Genomic DNA, 17,972 nt, shown 5'->3' on the forward strand with positions numbered 1-17,972 from the left:
TAATGCAGAATTTATGGCGTATGTCGCAAGTTCACTCGACTTTTAATTTAGACCGCGTGTTTCTAATTAAAAGCAAAAACTGAATGGCTTGGATATTTGGGTACAGGGATAGCATTTCAGACTTTCAGACAGTGTTGAACACACAGAAGCCTTGACAGTTATGCAGTTATTTCAAACCATATAAATAGATGTATTATATCCTTTGGGTCTGTCTCTACCCCCTGATTTATATTCTACATTTAATTACTGACATTAATAAAATGGAAAGCCCAAGGGAAAATAGGGACTCTAATACTTTTGTCCTCAGTTTGATCTACATAAGCAGCCAAGCTCTCATTAAATTTTCTGAAGATAAAGAAAAGGCAACAAATACTTACGCTTGGCGATTCTTGAAAACAATTATGTATAACCAGATGCTATGTTTGATAGAAACATTTTAGTTTGCTAGTGTTTCCTTAGTTCTTGTTAATTCCCCACCCCACCCCCATTTCTCCTTTAAAATCTACACTTAAAATGAGCATAAGTGATTGTTCAACCTTGATGCACTTGACACAGCATATGTGGAAGTTTGGTAACAGGTGGCTAGAACTTGTAATGCCTGAGCTTTGGGATTTTTATTTATAAGAGACCTGCTTTGCGTCCTTGTTACACTTTTCAGTAATTTTTTTGTTGTGGTTCTTCAAGTCACTTAATCACAAATACGAATATTTTCCTTCCGCTGTAGAAAAGGCGAGTCACTATAGGAGACATCGTTCTCGCTCTCATTCGAGCAGTACTTTTGGCACAGGTCTGGGAGACGACAAGTCAGAAATATCCGAGATTTACCCCAGCTTTTCATGCTGCAGTGAGGTAACCAGGCCGTCGGATGAAGGAGGTAGTAAATTTGAATTAGTCTCAGAGAACAATAATACAGTTTTGCAAACCTGTCGTAAGTGTGCCTAACGTTCTTCACCTTTGCACAAACATGTAGCCTGGGTGTGTTTGGAAATTTTAAATTCTGTTCAGAAAGTGGAGTCTTTTTCTTTTATACTACTAATTTGCATTCCTTCACGTTTGTTTTTTCCTGTCTTTCTTCACTATTTTCACCGCCAATGGATTTTTAATGACAAAAGGGTCTTGGGACCTGCTGTGTGAGTTTGTTGCATGATTGTGATGGAGGTACACAGCCAAAGTGGACACTTGGGTTCTGTGGAGTTTGTGTTTGATTTCCATTAAGGGAAATCAATCTTACAGTTATATTGGAACAGCTAGAAGGGGTTGCTATGAATTTGTGTGCATTTATTATTATTTTATTATTACTTTTTTTCAAGTTTACTTATTTATTTTGAGACAGAGAGAGCGAGTGCGTGCAAGTGGGGGAAGGGCAGAGAGAGAGGAGCCGAAAGCACAGAGCCCGATGTGCGGCTCTGACTCAGGAACCATGACACCTGAGTCAAAGTGGGACGCTTAACCGACTGAGCCACCCAGGCGCCCCTTGTGTGCGTTCTAACGTTGATATACATTTGCAGACAGAGTTAGATCTTGCCTAAAAGAAATCGGCTGTAGGGGCGCCTGGGTGGCTCAGTCGGTTGAGTGTCCGGCTTCGGCTCAGGTCATGATCTCACAGTTCGTGGGTTCGAGCCCCGCGTCGGGCTCTGTGCTGACAGCTCGGAGCCTGGAGCCTGTTTTAGATTCTGTGTCTCCCTCTCTCTCTGCCCCTCGCCTGCTCACACTCTGTCTCTCTCTCTCTCTCTCAAAAATAAATAAACATAAAAAGAATTAAAAAAAAAAGAAATTGGCTGTGATACTTGAGATACGAGATTTAAAAACAAAACAAAACTGGAAAATAGTGTGCATTGTTAATAATCTTCCCTATGTTTTACGTAGTCATCCTTTCTCCCGTTTTCTATATCCAAACTGGCAGATTACATCTAGACATTTTAGTTGAAATTATTTTGGATGTTCAACTAATCCTGCTGACAAAGGTCTTAATAAAAGTTAAGACCATGGAACAGCTCCATTTTAGTGCCATGGGGAAGGAGGTGAGGGGTCTGAAGCACATAAGAATAAAAAGAACCCCGAATTTCCTGTTCAACCACAGAGGTCCTATCGCTGACATCCCAACGGCAGGAAATTTTGATGTTGAGCAACTTAACATGGGGGTGAGGTGCGGTTGCGGACAAGGTGAAGTGACCAAAGACCTGATAAAACCGTGAAAGCCCTTGCAATTGTGTGATTGGTGTTTTGTTTTGTTTTTTTCATCCATTCAAATAAAGCACTTATGAGGTTAGAGTCAATTACATCCTATACATCTTAAACTGCATATTTAGACTGGCCTTAGCTGGGTAGAAAGTTTTGTTTTCTTTGATGTTTCAGTTTTACTGAGGTACAATTGACATGTGAAATTGTAAGGTATCCGAAATGTCCATTGGGATGGTCTGATATGTGAGTACATTTGTGAAATGGACTCCCCCCCACCCCCCCAGCTGGTTACTTAGCACATCCGTCACGCCACATAGTTATCTTGTGTGTGTGTGTGTGAGAACGTTAAAGTTCTACTTTTCTAGCAAATTTCAACGATACAATACAGTGTTGTCAACTGTCGTCACCACGTTATACGTTAGATTCTCGGAGCTTGTTCTTCATATAGCTCCAAGTTTGTACCCCCTTTCCAACCTCTCCCTGTTTTCCCCACAGTCCAGCCCCCGGGCGTCCACTTTTGTGCTGTTTCTATGAGTTTGCCTTTCGTTTGTTTGTTTGTTTTGGTTTGGTTTTTAAGATCCCCCCTTACTAGGACGTTTTTAAAGATCTCTTTTCTCTATGATTCTAATGAAATGTTTGTCAGGTACTTTTGCCGTCTTGTAGACACAGCAGTCATGGGGGAGCTCCCTCTTCTGTGGCTGGTTCTCTAACAAAGGGTTCAGTAACTTCTTGAGTTTTTCGGTTTTGGACTTGGGGTTATTGATTTCTCCCTTCGGTGTCCTCTGTGGTTCTGGAGGTACAGAATAATGCCGATGTTTGATGAGACGAGCAAAATGCAAAGCAAATACAAGAATAAACTCGGAGCCATCGTAGTCAACTTGACTCAGTCCAGTGTTTTAGAGTTGACGCGATGTACCTTAGAGACTCTGCTTCAGCAGTGACCCTTCGACTTCACGTCTGTGCACCCAAGACAGCATTCGTTCATTTATTCACCAAATGTTTATTGAGTGCTCTTTTACACCAGCCAAGAGCTCAGATCTGGTGGTGCACAGTGCAGTGAGCAAGAGAGATGTGCATCTGCTCTAAGGGACTCAGAGTCTGGCGGGGGACTCTGACATGAAACAGATACTGACCCACGTAATGTATAATTAAGAACAGAGAAGGGGCTTTGAGGGGGAGAGCGTGGGGGCCACAAGATGTACAACCGGGGGATTTGATCTGGCCTTGATGTCAGGGGAGCCTTCCCAGAGAAGGAGGATTTGAGCCGAAACGCAAATGCTAAATGATGTTAACTGGGCCAAGGAGGCTTTGGGAGAAAAATGTCTTTGCGAGAGAGAACCGAGCACTGAGATGGTGTGTGGGTGAGATGTTCGAATGGAGGTGTCGAGTAGGCAATCAGAGTCCAGAAGGAAGGCTACACTGGAGGTAGACGTGGAAGGTGTCAGTGATGAGGACTGGGATGAGCCTGCGTAGAGAAGAATTCAGACCCCCTCCCCCAAACGTCTCCAGTCCCTCTGCACCTGCTGACTCTCCGTTCTCTGTCCCCAGGACTGCACTGTGAAAACCCGCTGTTGTTGGCCTCTCTCTTCTTTCTCTTCCCAAGCCATACCTTCTCTTTTCTGATTACTTCTAGCAAAAGGACCCCATTCTATGCCAAACCGAATGAGAAAATGTCTCCATTGAAAGACAGTATACATACATATCCTTATGTTTATGCCAGAATGTAAGATTAACACTTGATTGAGAGGGCATAATTACATTCTTTAAAATGGAGGAATTTCAGACGCCATGTTAGGTGGCGGTGGGGGTTGGGGGCTGGATTTCTGACAGGAAGGTGTATCTCAGTAGCTTAAATAATGTCTTGTAAAATGCCTTTGAAAATGCCTTGTCATTCTCAGCCCCCCGTTATGGGGTCAAGGTGCTCTGCTTTTAGTGACGTTTCCTAGTTTGGAAAATGGATACTGAAGTACAAAGCAGAAGGAAAGATGTGCCGGTAAGCGTTCTAACGTACATACGAGTATGTGTAACACCAGATGTCTGTGTTAATTTGAAAAGATTTTAGAATACATGGGAATATGCTCCCAACTCCATTTATTTTAAGGGAGGCAAGACGCATTCCAGCTGTTGGCACCTTGTGTCTGTATTCAGATGATTAGTGATATACCAAACCCAATACGTTCAAAACAATATCCCCGCCCCCCACCTTCCCCCCACAACAGTCTGCTCTTTCCCAGGTTTTCAGTTTGCTAAATGGCAACCGCACCCGTCCAGGTACTGAGGTCAAAGCCTTTGGAGTCATCCTTGACCCTTGTTGTTTACTCACACCTCCCTCCAACCCATTAGCAAACCTTATCAGCTCCACCGGGAGAAACACACGCAGAATCTGACTGCATGGGCCCCCCTCTGCCCTCACTCCGCGTTTCCGGTGGGGCCCTCCTTGCCTCGGACCATCACAGTAGCTTCCTGACCGCTTTCCTGTTCCTGCTCTTGCCTCTCACGCCGCCAGCCCTCTGTCCTGCTCTTTCCTCCACCTGGTAGCCAGAAGGGATCTTTCCGAAAGTCCAGTCACGTCATTCTTCTGCTACCATTTCATTCTGGATATAACCCAAATCCTCACCGTTGCCTGCTCTGGGCCCTGGCTGCTTCCCCAAGCTCGTTTCTTTCCATTCTTGGAACACTCCTGTGGTCCCTGCTTCCCTCAAACCTTCCAAGCAAGCTCCCGCCCTGTACTGCCGCCTTGTACGTAACTGCTTCCCTGCCTGGAACATTCCCTCTCATCGCCATATTTGCTTTGGCCGAATCCCGTTTTTCTCCATAATTCTGCTCAGAAGTCACTTTATTTGGAGACACCCTCCCTGACTCCCAGAGACAAAGTAGCACCTTTCCTGTCTGTCCCTTTTTTTCCTCCTTCACTAGCACTTGGTACCATCCGAGATATTTATTTGCTTGTCTGTCTCTGCCTCGCTAGAATAGAAGCCCTGCAAGAGAGATATTGGCTCTTTTGTTCACGACTCTGTCACCAGCCGTTAAGAATAAACACTCAGCAAGTATTGGGAGAATGAATGAAATGGCCAAATTAATATTTTTTTTTCCTGTTTCTTATTTTTTTTTTTAATTGACATATGATTGACATGTAATGTGGTAGTAGTTTCGGGTATACAAGAAACTAAGATCTTAAAAGCTAGAACTGCGTGCATAAATATATACACTATAATTATTATTTTTTTTAAATAAAAGGCTGTTGTGGAAGGCTTTCAAGGAAATTCTCCCATTTTTGTTTGGATGATGTTTTGATATGTTTCAAGGACATTAAAGCATAGCTGAAAAATAACCTAAAATAGAAACATTCCCGGTGTTTTGTTTTGTTTTGTTTTCTCCTGATGGTGAAGGGAAGAAGCAGTACCCATGACTTCTCAGTTTCTTTGAAATTTAGGGTCCCCTTTGAAATGTGTACTATGCTGGGCCCTGGGAAGGAGGTGCTGATTGACTCTGTAGAAGGAAGCAACTTTTATGGTCTTGACGGCTGTTTGATGAAAACCTTTGGTGTCTTTAGTTAATCATATGTATTGGTTTAAGTACCATTCTAGAAACGGAATAGAATTTTAAAACCGTACTTGTTAATGGTAAGATGAAGAAAAAAAGACAACGTAAGTATTTGGAAACACCAGCTTTTCTTCCATATTCGATTTTTTTTTTTTTTTTTTAGATACAGATTAGGATTTTATAGGATAAAATGTGCTAAGTCCCAGCGAGATGTCCTTGGAGACCGGGTTATCTCCCTGCTGTCGAGGGTGTGTGTGCGACTGTGCTGCACTTTAGTGGACACAGCTGTGTGCCACAGGACGAGGCTTTGAACTTCACCCTGGCTGTCTCCTCCTTGAACTGAGGTCTCTGGAGATCATCTAACTTGATTAGGCACAGAGTCCACTTGTGTAACAAGAGGGACATAGAACAAGAAGCTCTCAAAGATATTTTACACTTCTTAAGCTACTTGCCATAAATTTAAATAAACTCCCCCTCCCCCCCTTTCTTTTCTATGTATGAGAATACGTTTATGTTCTAAAATTGATCTGTTCTACTTTGTGAATTAAGTAGCTGGGCAGTTAGGAGAGTCATCATTTTAGGGTTCTTCTTATGAGTCAGAGGAAATTCTGATTGTTAGGATAAAGGATTAAGCAATTGGCTCATTTCCTTGAGGCAAAAGTACCTTGTTTTCGTCATTCGCATTTGGTTTTCATAAGCATTAGCATAGAAGCCTTCTCCTTTAAGTTTTTATCGTTGTTTTCTTTATGTGTTTCTCATGATATTTTCCCATCTAGCTTTGATTGCTGAATTTTCTTATGCGATTATTTTGAGCTTTCTTACTTTTCCATCTACTTCCCAAGGTATTAAGTTACCAAAGCATTTTCATGCTACATCTCTACTGTGTTACTTTGATTCAATAAAGGAGGCTTTTTATTTAAACTTGATCTGATTTTGTTTTGATTCTTGAATAGTATCATTTGAAATTACCTTTATTGCCTTTTGGTATCAGATTAGGTTACCTTGTTTTCATTCGACACGCAGTTCATTGAGTTGGAAATACTCCTGATGTCTCCTGTTCGGTTCACTGCAAGGTTTTCTTTGATCTCTGTGTTTGTCTTCCACATACTTGTCTGCAACGTGTATTTGCCTCCTGGTACTACTTTGTATTTCTTTGGTTTCCCCTAACTCGCAGTGTTCTGTGTTGCTGGTGTTGCTGTGTGTTTGCAGTCTTGCCCAGTGTCTACCCTTCTCAGTTTGAACTCGTGTTTCATTTTGCTTCAGGTATTTTATGTGCTTCTGTTTCCCTTGAGAGCGTACAAGGGTATGGGGGTGCGACAGGGAAAGAAAGACAGATGTACTTTTTAAAATGGACATTTTTGGTTTTCCAGCCTTGTGAACTTTTTCAGTTCTGTTGTGAAGGAGTCTTGTTGGGATGACCTTGTCCTGCCTTCACTGGTGGAAAACAAGCTTCTGAGTTCTGTGGCCGCCCTGTCTGGGCTGTGCTTATTATAGCATTCTAGCCCGTGTCTTACGCCCTCTTGCGAGAGATGATTCGGCACATTCTGGAACTCTCAGTAGATTGTCTGTAGGTGTACCAAGAGGGCAGTGCACCAATTAGGGAGCCGATTGTCCTAAACCTGTGTGTGTTTTCAAGGCACCCGTAACTACATCTGTTTATCCACAAAACATTTATCTCCTACGTGTGGGAGACGCTAGAAACCGAAAAATTAAAGGTCTAGTTGTTACCCTCGAATAACTCACATTCAGACGAGAGAGCCAGATGCATGAAGCCATTGTATCCAGGAAGGCGTTGTGATGGACTGACACAGAGAGTTGGAATCAGCCAGGTGGGGACACGGGAAAGGAGTGTTTGGGGCTGAAAAGTAGCTTATGAGCATATGGAGTTTCTGGGGTGCTCTGGCATGTCTTAAGCCCAGGGGCCATGTGTCTAGGAAATGGGTTGAAGACCAGACCAGAGTGTGGGGAGTGCCAAGCCACAGCCTCCTCGGGGACAGGGTGCAAGTGAATATTATTTGTGGGCCTTCTCCTTGGGCTCTATCCAGCAGGAGAGTTGGAGGCTATGTAGAGGACCCGTTCACTAGACTGGTAGGTAATTGAATCTGTGGCTTGGAAGTTTAATCCCCTCTAGGAGCTTGTCTACGGATCTAGTCTGCATTGGATGATTTAGATCCTACCAAGAGAACCGACTTCTTGGGCATCCCATGACCAGAAGGCCTTCTTCGCAGTCTTGTAGAGGGGCTCATGGTGTAGAGACAGCAGTGTGGATTTTTATTTCAGATGTCACAGCGTCTCTTATTGTTGATATTCAGCATCGATGTAGAAGAGCAGAAACTCCAAAATCATAGCATCTTCCTACTCTCACGACTTCCAGACTCCAGACAAAATAGCCTACTGCTGGCTGCTTCATAGGCGTATCAAATCCTACGTGTGGAACCAGTGTCTAATTTCCTATCTTCCCACACAAACAAACAAACATCTGTTCTTGTCTTTGTTCACCATCTCAGCTGGTGACGCAATCGTTCACAACACTAGACCAACAAAACCCGTGATGTCCTCATTACCTTTCTTCCTCTCCCACTTCGTATTCAATACGTTGAATGCGTATTGACTGTTGACTCTGTTCACTACAGATCTGTCCCAAATCTATCCCCTCCTTGCTAGTCGCGGTACACCCTGAGCAAATCCCATCCCGGCTCCTGGAGATCTCCGAAATAGGCTCCTGATCTTCATAATTTCATTTTTGCCTCTCTCCGAGCTGACCTCTGCCCAGTGACCAATGATCCTTTAAAACCCTGCATCAGATCACATACATGCTTGCTCAAAATTCTCCAATAGCTCCGATCACACTTCAACTAAAAACCAAGATCCGTAGACTACAAGGGGTTGCACGGTCTGGTACTTACTTGGTCATGTCTCCAGTTTCCTTTTCTGCCAGACTGTCTGCTCCAGCCACACAGACCTCCCGGCGTTAGGTGTCCTCTCACCGTGGGCTCTTTGCAATCACTGGTCCCTTTGCCTGGAACACTCCCAAGTGTTTTGAGGTGCTTTGTGGCTTGCCTCCCTTGGTTCAGGTCTCTGATTAAATGTCAGCTCATCAGAAACGCTTTCCTTGACCACTCTACCTGGAAAACTCTCAATCTACGTACACCCATAACTCTCTATCCCTTTACCCTGCTTTATTTTTCTCTGTAACTCTTCTTTTAAGCTTTATTGATAAACAAAATTTGCACGTATTTAATATCAAAATTTTGATGAGGTTGGACATATGCATATACCCATGATAACCATCACCACAATCAAGATACTAAACATATCCACCATCTCTAAAAATTTCCTTGTGTTCTTGTGTGTGTGTGTGTGTGTGTGCGCGTGTGTGTGTGTTTGGTGTGTGTGTGTGTATGATTGATAAGAACACTTAACATGAGAACTATCCTCTTAACATCTTTTCCAGCGCACAATACAGTATTTTTTTTTAATTCATTTACTATTTACCTAACTTTATATTCATGCATTTGTATATTAGATAATTTGTATATTACGTTTTATCTTTTTTTATATAATTTATTGCCAAATTCGTTTCCATACAACATACAGTATTGTTAACTAGAGGTACTATGTTGTACAGCAGATCTCGGAAGCTTTATACTCAGTGAGCAACAATTTCCCATTTTCCTCTCCCTCTGCCCTTGGCAACTGTCATTCTGTTTTCTGCTTTATGAATTTGACTATTTTGGATACCTCGTATAAGTAGAATCGTGTGGTATTTGTCCTATCATTGGCTTGTTTCACTCAGTATAATGTTCTCTAGGTTCATCCATGTTGTCACAAATGGTAGGATTTCTTTCTTTTTCAAGACTGAGTGATATTCCATCATATGTATATATCATTTCCTTCATCCATTCATCTGTCAATGGTCATTTGGGCTATATTCATTTCTTGGCTATTGTGAATAGTGCTGCAGTGAGCCAGGAGCCACAGATATCTCTTCCAGATCAGGTACATGCAGATCAAAACCACAGTGTGGCATGATGTCATATCTGTTAGGATGGGTATTGTCCAAAAACAGACAGACAAAAAACTCAAACAAACAAAAAAAGATAAATGTTGGCGAGGATGTGGAGAAATTGGAACCCGTATACTTTGTTGGTGGGAATGTAGAGTGGTACAGCCACCATGGAAGACAGCGTGGAGGTTCCTCAAAAAATTAAAAAGAGAATTTCAATATGATCTAGCAATTCTTTTTCTGGGTACATAGCTATCATCCTGTTTATCATCTGATACTGCATTGCATTATGTATTAACTAATTATGTCTCCCCCAGAGTATAAACTCTATTAGAACAGAATCGTTCTGCCTGCTTTGTTCTCTATTCTGTAACTACATCTAGAAAAGTACCAACAAAACAGACACTTAATATTGTTGACACATAAATACAATCAAATTAAAGTTTGATCTGAAATACAAAGAGACAGCTTTGTTACATGTGCTAAATCACTAAAACTTGGTATCAGTCTTTAATTTATTAAATCTAATTAGAGCTAACGTGGCTGAGGGTAACAGTGCAATAATAGCCTTTTTACTTTTACTTCTTTATTTTTTTTAAGCAGTAACATAAGATGTTTCGCTGGACCATAACATGATAACCTCTGTTTATTTTTTATTTTATTTTATTTTATTTTATTTTATTTTATTTTATTATTATTATTTTTTTAACATTTTATTTATTTTTGAGAGAGAGAGACAGAGAGAGACAGAGCAGAACAGAGCATGAACGGGGGAGGGTCAGAGAGAGGGAGACACAGAATCTGAAACAGGCTCCAGGCTCTGAGCTGTCAGCACAGAGCCCGACGCGGGGCTCGAACTCACGGACCGCGAGATCATGACCTGAGCCGAAGTCGGACGCTTAACCGACTGAGCCACCCAGGTGCCCCGGTAACCTCTGTTTATTACAAAGCCTGAGTCAGCTGGTGACCTTTCATAACCAAGAAATCAGTAAATTATTCCTACATTAACACTTCTGTTCTCACATAAAGACCTCTCATTTCAATGTTTTATTTCACTTGTGACAACTGTCCTTAGTAAGGACTTACTAAAGTGGAATTCTGAAATTCATACCTCGTATCGCTTCCGTCTCAGTGTATTCTAGTTTATTGTTTGATCGTGAACTCCCTGGTGGCAGAGAATGAAAGGTGCCATGTAGCTTTGCTTCTTGTACACAGCGCAGGGCCGCGAATGCTCGATGAATAAAGGGTGAACCAGAGGAGACAGAGTGCAAGCACAAGTCCCCCCTGTCCTAGACACAGCAAAGACCCCAGAATGCACCCTGAGTTCCGAAGGATAACAGCCATCATTAAAAGTTAAATTTACCACTAAGTTGAGAACAGCAATAGTAAATGCAGGCACAATACTAGACTATTAGTATATTTCGAAAGTGATGGATATGCATCCAACCAGCGGTGTTTCAAAATCTCCTTTCATGGGAGCAGTGTCCATGTCACAATCCTTTGCTCGGTCTCTGCGTTAATTTTTCTGTTGATCCTCTTTGTGCATGGAGGATTTACGTTTTATGCTTTACGAGTGGTATTCTACCCAAATACATTTGTTTTTAATGGTGAGCATAGTCTTAAAATGAGAAAGCCAGAACTACTTAGTAGGAAGTACACTCTTGATTTTGAACTCTTCGTATTTCTGTCTTTGTTTAAAATAAACGTGCCAGGGGCGCCTGGGTGGCGCAGTCGGTTAAGCCTCCGACTTCAGCCAGGTCACGATCTCGCGGTCCGTGAGTTTGAGCCCCGCGTCGGGCTCTGGGCTGATGGCTCGGAGCCTGGAGCCTGTTTCCGATTCTGTGTCTCCCTCTCTCTCTCTGCCCCTCCCCCTTTCATGCTCTGTCTCTCTCTGTCCCAAAAAAATAAATAAAAAACATTGAAAAAATAAAATAAACGTGCCAGTATTTCTAGGGAAGCCACTACTTTTGGTTTCTGACTACCGATGGGCAGCTCTAGACCCCTGAAAAAGTCCAACTCCTTCTTAGCCCGACTTCCGTAAGGAAAATGCCTTCAACAAGAAAATTTCAGTCGCATGATTTCCCTGTATGTGAGAGCTGCTTCCAATCTGAATTTGAGAAGTGCGCGGTATCCGTCAAAAAGTGATGTTTTCCTGTCTTCGTTTAAGTGCAGGAAGATTTCAAGAGTTGATAGCTGAGATACTTCTGTGGTCAATTTCTGAGATAAATTTCTGTGATGAAACTAATCTATAGGAAAAGAAATGAGTCCTTTATAATGTAAAATCCTATTGTCAGCTATTACCTGATCACATGTAGCCATCTAGCTGGTGCCTCTAGCCTGCAAAAAAGCACATATTGTAAACTGGTAGAAACTTTTCGTTTGTTCCTGGAGAAAAAGGTTCCGGATTCTGATTGAATTTGAAGTCCTTAGAGAAAAACTCCTACTCCTGATATCAGTAGACTGGGAATGAAGGCAGCGTCACAAGTTTCCTCTTCTGAGTGTGAAGCTGGGAAAAGGATCAAGTCCTAATGAATAGCACTTGTTCCAAGATGCACATGTGTCTTTCATTGATTTGCCAAAATTAAATCAAAGGGTTCCATATGTGTGTGAAGGAGAAACATCTGACGCTGAAAGTAGCAAACAATAAAACATTAGAAATGTATTTCCTGCGAAGCCTAGTTGATCGGGGAGAAAGAGAAGGTTTGATCATCGGGAAGGAGATAAATGTGGCCATAGCATATGTGTCAAATGCGAAAACTTTGGAAGAGCTTTGTAAATTGTGAAGTGATGTACGTGGAAAGGACAGAATGAGTTTTTCATGTTGAACATCAGCAGTGAAAATGGAAAGAGTAGTTTTGGGTTTTAGGGATCAAATTTAACATCCAAGTTGGATGGCGGACTGAGTAGATACACATATTTGCATATCTGTCTTAGAGATAAAACAGTCACAATGTTACCTTTGCAGTCATGCATTTCCTTTCCTGCCCCGACTTCCTATTTCATCCAGGTGCCCCACCTCCTCCCGCCCCAGGCTAGTAGGTCATGGGGATTGGATCCTGACTTTTTACAGGAACTACTTAAAATTTCCACGGGCTGATGCAGCCGGGTGACGTTGTGTTGAGTCTGTGCCTTTTGTTTGGTCATTATCTCCTGTTGCCCAAGCTCACTGTTGTTTGTTTCCTCTCTTGTGGCCAGATTCCCTACTCCTTGCCTATTCTTATTCCAAAAATGTTCCTGATCTGCCCGTTCCACATTTTTTCAGACATTCTGGCTTTGGATCTTTATCTTACAGCATATATCTGACCCTTGTGTACTGAACTTGTTTACTAGTCTGTCAGATTCTTACCTAGATCCTGTCAAAATATCTTTTAAAATTGCATGCCTTTGATTCCAGGGGCCTGTTCCCCATCTCCCTACTTGACTGTGACTCTTGGTACCTGCCTATTTCTTCAGCCCCAGCCACTTACCTTAAACTGAACCTTGGGCTCCGCAAGGCCCAGACAATCCATTATGCTCATTTGCCCACATTTCCCTGTCTTCAAATCATGTCAGGGACACATTGATTCAGTTTCGTGTATGTCTGTTGGTTGAAAAAATATATACTTGCTCATTCAGAAGTGTTCCCAAGCCTGAGATGTGTCTATATATGATATTTAGTGTGCCTTGTCACTAAGGGTGTCTAATATAAAACTGTATTTGGGAACTACTTGTGGACTGATGCTTTTCCCAAGGGTCAGTATTTGAATTGATTAGCGCAAGAATAAACCAAGTGCATAGTCTGTTTTAAAGTCTTTAAAAATAGGTTATGTCTATTTCTCTAACAGGTATTTATAGACTATCCTCTACAATGGCATAATGAGAATTTCTTTCATTGTTGAATAATGAATCTTTCTGGATGAGACTGACTTACACAATATGGATGGTAGTATTCATTGAGGAAAATCGGGATTTGCTATGAACTGACCTTTCAGTCATGGCATAACTTGTGTCGAACACTAGATTCAGTGCTGTGGTTTACCCAAATGGAAACAGCATCCCTGTATCCCTGCTATCCTTAAGTTCTTTATTGCTTTCATCTTATCAAAGAACTGCCCCAAATTATGTATTTCTTGTCAGAAAGTTATAGATATAGACATATATCTATCTATCTATCTATCTCTACATTATCTATATATCTATATACATCTATATGTATATCTATATATATCTATATCTATCTATATATCTATATCTATCTATATATCTATCTATATATCTATATCTATCTATATATATCTATCTATATATATATATATTTCCATACTGTGAATTCCTTTATTTTCTTTTTTGTTTTGTTTTGAGAGATGGCATGCATGTGTGTGCATAGACACCGATACATACCTTATTGATTTTGTGCCATGAGAACATTTTTAAAGACTTTGTAATTTGGGGCGAAAATCACTTCCTTTTCCCTCAGTGACAATGCTGCTTCTATGTGTGGTTTGTGTTACAGTTACAAGTTGGGGAGTCTCTCCTGGATTAGATAGCTAAAACCGAGAAACAAATCAGAGAAGAAACACACAAGTTGATATTCAAATGTAAATGTACGAGTAAACTGGTTAGATTATTCTGAAGCAAAATAGCAGATATTCCTAACTCTAAATCTCTCTAGTTCTGTTCAAAACACACTGTGTCCTGGTTCCATTCTGCCAGAGAAGATTCACAGACTTATTTTTTCGTGACAAAAACCAGTTAGCTTTGAAATCGCGACCTACTGCTTTTCCTGGCTTGTGAGACTAAGTGTACCTGGCTGATAATGTAAAAAATAGCTTATTTTGTGATTCTTTTTTTCAATATTTAGTGATTTTTTTTAATGTTTATTTATTTTGGGAGGAAGAGAAGGGGGGGGGGGTGAGTGGGGGAGGGGCAGAGAGAGAGGGAGACACCGAATCCGAAACAGGCTCCAGGCTCTGAGCTGTCAGCACAGAGCCCGATGCGGGCCTCAAACTCAGGAGCCCTGAGATCACGCCCTGAGCTGAAGTTGGATGCTTAACGAACTGAGCCACCCAAGTGCCCCTTTTTTCAATATTTACGAACTGCAGAGACTTAAAACAATATATTAGAAATTCTTATTTTGGGGCAACTAAGCCAAATCTAGAAAAGAAGTGGTAAGATGTAATGCATATATGCATAGCGCTAGAAAGTACATAATCTGGATGTTTCCTTTTGCGATTAATAGGTAAGTAGGAATCTTTAAATATCCGACTTCTATTTGGCTAGAGCAACATTGTAAATCTATTATTTAAATTTAGAGAAGAAATGGCTAAGCAGTCTTCTGGACTTATTATATTTGCAACTGAATTCTTAGCATGACTGTAGTGCTTGTCGCCATTCTGATGCTGACTTGGGGGAGTAACAGTGTCCTTGCAGGCAGTGTCCTCCAGAAGGATTTTGAAAATTGTCAGGTGGCATCATGATGGGGGTCTTCCTTGCTCAGTGGGAGAGTGGCTGAAGTCCTATTAGGGCGTGTGGCTTAAACCCAGACTTGAAATTATTCATACAGGATAAGGTGACTGAGTGACAATTGTCCTGAGTAAAATAGGATACTATTGGCAAAGGGAAGAAGAAACAAATCTCTCTCTCTCTCTCTCTCTCTCTAACACACACACACACACACTCCAGAGACTTATCAGATGCCAAAAAGAGCCTTAAAAGAAATCTGAAAGCCATTGCTTCAGAAGTAATGCTGTTTTCTATGACTTGAGCTGGATTTTCCAAAAGTGAATGACTCATTCTCACCGTAATTTCTTCCAGCGATGTAACTAGCGTCCCATCATCAACCACAGTCACCTAAACTTCCTGTGGAGTTTCTACCCTGCATCTACCACAGAAAGAGTCCGTGCTAGTGACAGTGACCTCTGTGACCCCGACGAAGCCGACTTCCACATCTCCCCACGCACGAAACTTCTTTTTCTTTCGCCTTTCCCTCTCTGCAGTCTGCCCCGCCGCAGGAGTGAGTGGTCCACTGAGGAGTCTTCCAACTCCACACAAAGCCCTCCATGCTGGAAGCTCCTGTGCTCTCCAGACCACAGCGCCCTCTTTCACACTTCTGATTTCACAATGCTTATTTGCACATTGGTCTCACACTGTCTTGTCATTTCGTCCATATCATTTTGCTGTGGTACAGTCAGACGATAGAGCATAGACTGTAGGGTTCTAGGGTCAGACCGTTGGTATTTAAATACCAGCTCCACGTGGCCCTGATATTTTTTTTTTTTACCAAGTTACTGCACCTCTCTAACCTTCAGATTCTTCATCTGGAAAATGTGGGCATTTTGCCACCTGTAAGGGAATGGCGATTTCACCAGCTGATGCGTGTGACCCACTGAGCACAGGGCATGTTGTAGTAGGGGGACCCCAACTGGACTGAGACCAAGGGGGTTCGTGGGGAGCGGGACTTCCTCTGCTACAACTGGGCGAGTCCTGAGCAAACTGAATTAGTCCTCTAACATATAAGCACTTCATCCAATCAAATTTTATTGTATTCATAGCGTATGTTCCGGAAGGCAGAGTCCTATGTTACATCTTTCCCCCATGAAGTGTCACAGGGACACATACCTAGGTGATTAAGTATGTTCCCATGTATTGAATTGTCTTAAAGGGGGTTTGCAACACCTTAGAGTAATAACATTTATCCGAGAATAGAAAAGAAAACAAAGGTGATAAAGGAGTCAAGAAGGAGAAAATCGTAGGAACCTAGCACTGGCTTGGGGGATGATTTTTGAATCTGTAAAGACATTTTTTGGCTGCACAGCCCCCTTTCTCTCTGAGGTCCCGTTCTGGTCAGCCTCGCCAAAGCGGGGTCAGCTTCCATTGGTTCGCCCTCCCTAGGTGGTGCCTCCTGGTGCTCGCCTTACCGGCACAGCTGGACTCTTGGATTCTTCCGCAGGGAGCTTCCTCTCGCTAAGATTTCTTCTGACGGTCCCCGGTTGCTTCCCGTGTCTGGGGCTAAACATTCGCCTCCACAAATACAAACAAGTCACGGAGGGGGAGACGTGTATTTTCTTTAGCCTGTTTCCCCTGCTGTCACAGATAGCTTACAAACAACAGAAATCCGTCTCCCCCACTTCTGGAGGCTGGGCCTCTGAGATCAGGCAGCCAGCACAGTTGAGTTCGGCGAGGGCCCTTTTCCCAGGTTGCAGACTGGTATCTTCTGGTACCCTCACCCGATGGAAAGAGAGCTGGCTACTCTCTGGCCTCTCTTGGGGGCACGGATCCTATTCTAGAGGCTCTGCTCTCACGTCCCAGATCACCTCCCAAAGTCCCCACCTCCCAATACCATCACCTTGGGGGTTTGGATTTCAGCATATGAATCTTGGAAGCAGCCACCACAAATATTCAGTCGGTTTCAGGGGGAGAGGGCAAATTTAGGAATCACGTAAATAGGGTCACGTGAGCCTCCAAATTTGTGTCGGGTTGGGGAGAAAGCTGATAGATAGCTCGGTGGTTCTTCACTGTGGCTGCCCATGTAAATCACTTGGAATCCTTGAAAAAATAAGACAGCGACGTTTAGTTCCTTCACTCCCACCCCACAGATTCTGATTTAACTGGTCTGGGGGACCTGGACATAACATGGTTTTAAAAGATCCCAGGTGAATTCAGTATGAGGCCAGAATGGAAACCCACCCACAGAGTAACTGATTCCCTGTCTTGTCTCTGTTCCCTTTTCCTTCCCACAAGGTTCTGGCCTGGCCAGAGCTGGAAATTTAGCATAGGAAATAGTAATGATTGCTTTTATTTTTACATATGGTTTCCAAAGTTTGAGCACTTGTTTTGTATCCCAGCGATGATTATGCTTGTCTTTAAAACTTGGTGATTTTAACTCAATTGTAGGTTATCTCACTTTTATGTTAAAGTCTGTTGATTCATAGCTTATTATGCAGTAACCTGGTTTCTTAGGTACTTGTCTATTTACAGCTTATAATTAAAAACCAACAAACAAAAACCTGGAGGCAATCTGGCTTGTTTCTGTCTTCTGCAGGGATGGGAAAGAATTTTCTAGAGTGCTTAGAATTCTATCAGATTAAAAAAAAAGCATCTTGCCGCTGAATTCAGCATAAATGTTGTGGATTTAGCGCTCACTTGGGGCTTATGGAGAGAATCAGATGCCAGGAAGAAGTGAGGCTCTGAATTGGAACCCTTGATGGCACCCGTAAAAGCTACTTGAGCAAAAAGGTCTACATCATGGGCCTATTTTATTACC

The 17,972-nt window shown here is 42.3% G+C and overlaps 1 protein-coding gene across 1 annotated transcript in view; it reads left to right on the plus strand.

Annotated features, from left to right (window-relative positions):
* Positions 1–17,972, plus strand: part of NEBL (nebulette) — a 108,358-nt gene that overhangs the window by 78,017 nt on the left and 12,369 nt on the right. The window contains 1 exon segment of the mRNA XM_053894872.1: positions 725–874. Coding sequence (XP_053750847.1) covers positions 725–874 — 150 coding nt within the window.

Source organism: Panthera pardus, unplaced genomic scaffold, assembly GCF_024362965.1.
Source record: "Panthera pardus isolate Hobbes unplaced genomic scaffold, ASM2436296v1 HiC_scaffold_6, whole genome shotgun sequence".
NCBI lineage: Eukaryota > Metazoa > Chordata > Mammalia > Carnivora > Felidae > Panthera > Panthera pardus.